At 40.4% G+C, this 2160-nt stretch overlaps 1 protein-coding gene across 1 annotated transcript in view; it reads right to left on the reverse strand.

The window, feature by feature from the left end:
* The window catches only part of NCK1 (NCK adaptor protein 1), a gene marked incomplete at its 3' end in the record, with an annotated part of 24339 nt that continues 22179 nt past the window's right edge, over nucleotides 1-2160 (reverse strand). The window contains exon 2 of the mRNA XM_006883416.1: nucleotides 1-713. Within this exon, the coding sequence (XP_006883478.1) occupies nucleotides 1-713 (713 nt within the window). The remainder of the gene's footprint in view (nucleotides 714-2160) is intronic.

Below are 2160 nucleotides of genomic sequence, written 5' to 3' on the forward strand. Positions count from 1 at the left end.
CGAAGATTCACTATCCCGAATGAGGAAATCGCCTTCATGCCCTCTTTCATTCAAAGCTATTTCTGCCTGGTGCCTGGTAACTTTCCCGTAATACCACGGATTGCCAGCAAACTTTCCAGTGAGTGAGGGCCGAATGTAGTCACACTGTGGAGACGACGGCTCCAAACCCGAGTTTAAGGGATTATTCTGCATAATGGTAACATAGTTTTTTGGCACCAGACCAATCAGCCCGTTGATCTTTCTGCATTTCCACCACTCAGGGTCGTTTTCTGGCTTTTCAATAACATCCATAACATCTCCTTTCTCAAAATTGAGTTCTTCATCGTTGGACGAGCTGAATGGGTAGAGCGCCTGGACCACATGCAACACCTGGCCTGTGTTTAGGTTATTAACGACCGCCGCTAATTTCTCCGACAGGGAGCCCACGTGGTCCCCCAGGGGACTGTCGCCCTCTTCAGTCACGTAGTTTGAAGGGAACCATCCAACCTGTCCATTGTAGCTTCCGCGCCACCAGCCATCACTACACTTCTCCATGACGATCACTTTGGTACCTTTTATCAAAGATAATTCATCTTCTCTCTCTGCCATGTAGTTAAATTTCACATAGGCAGGCAGGTTGAGGTCATAAAGACGCTCCCCCGGGTCCACAAAGCTGTCATCGGCAGGCGAGGCAGAGTCTGGGACACTAGTTTTCCTTTTCACTTTTCCAATGCCTGTTCAAATAAAAAAAGGAGAGTGAGAAAAGAAAACAGCGGCTGGTGGCTAAGTGGAAAGAAACTGTGCTGACAACCCAAAGGTGCGTGGCTTGAATCCACCTGTGCCACAGGAGAAAGGTGGGCAATTTTCTCCCCTGTGATTTACTGCCCCTGAAAACCCACTGGAGGGTCAGCTGTGGTTCGGTTCCAACTCAATGGTGCTCAGTAACAATCACATACACAAAAGATTTGTCATTATTACTTTTTAAAAAAAGTCTTAATTCTGTATCTTTCTAAAAAAATCTTTATACACTTAGACAAAAAAAATCTATGTGGTATCTCTCTTTGGAAAGAAAATGTGAATTTTCTTTTCCTAATCAGATAAAGATTTAAGTCCCTCTATGGCAGTTTAATTTTCTCTTACCAAATACCTTGAAATAACTGTATAATGTCATTATGGAACTACGTTGTTATACATCCTTATCTACAACCTATGTATACAAAAGCACTCCCAACTCCGTATTTCTCGTCTTCATTTATTAACCAGATTCTGCAATTAGCTATACAGAAATAATGCAAGAACTTAATTACAATTTAATACACAATATAATATTGTAGCTATGTCTTCCCAATGGCTTTTTAAGAACTCCGATCCGAACTGTAGAGCCCTCACATCTATCTACTTTAAAACTTACTACAAAGCAGAAGTAATCAGAACACTGTTAATTCTAGTATGAGTTTACACATACAGATCTAGGGAGCAGAACTGAGAATTCGGAAATAAACCTGTGCATCTAAGGTCAGCCGATTTTCAACAAGGGTGCCGAGACCACCCATCAGTGGGAAAGAACAGCCTCTTCAACAAGTAGTGTTAGAACTGATCTCTACATGTAAAAAACTGAAGCTGGACTCTCACTTCACACTCCAGAACAAACAGATCTCTACACACAAAAAACTGAAGCCAGATTCTCACTTCAGACTCCAATACCAATGCAGAATGGATTAAAGACCTCAAAGTAAGGGCTGAAATTATAAAAATTTTTAAAGAAAACATACTTTTTAAAAAACACAAAATATATCTCTCTGATTTTGAATTTGGCAACCAAGTCTTAGATGACATAAGAAACTAAGAGTAGTTCGATATCAAGATAAACAATTTTGTGCATCAAAAGACAACATGAATAAAATACAAAAGCAATCTAACAAAAACTTAACAGGAAAAACCTCTGTAAACTGTGTATTTGTCAATATCTAGTATCCAAAAGATACAAAAAAATTCTTAGAATTCAACAACAAAAAAACTCAACCTAAAGTACTCAAGAGCAACGGTGTCTCTCTGGAGACTAAGGTGCGCCTGATACAGGCCATGGCCTTTGCAATCACTTGTTATGCATCAGAGAGTTGGACAATGACTAGGGAGGATAGAAGGAGAATTGACGCCTTTGAGCTGTGGTGCTGGAGAAGA

This window comes from Elephantulus edwardii, unplaced genomic scaffold (assembly GCF_000299155.1).
Source record: "Elephantulus edwardii isolate Elephantulus edwardi_28Jun2011 unplaced genomic scaffold, EleEdw1.0 scaffold00027, whole genome shotgun sequence".
NCBI classification, from domain to species: Eukaryota; Metazoa; Chordata; class Mammalia; order Macroscelidea; family Macroscelididae; genus Elephantulus; species Elephantulus edwardii.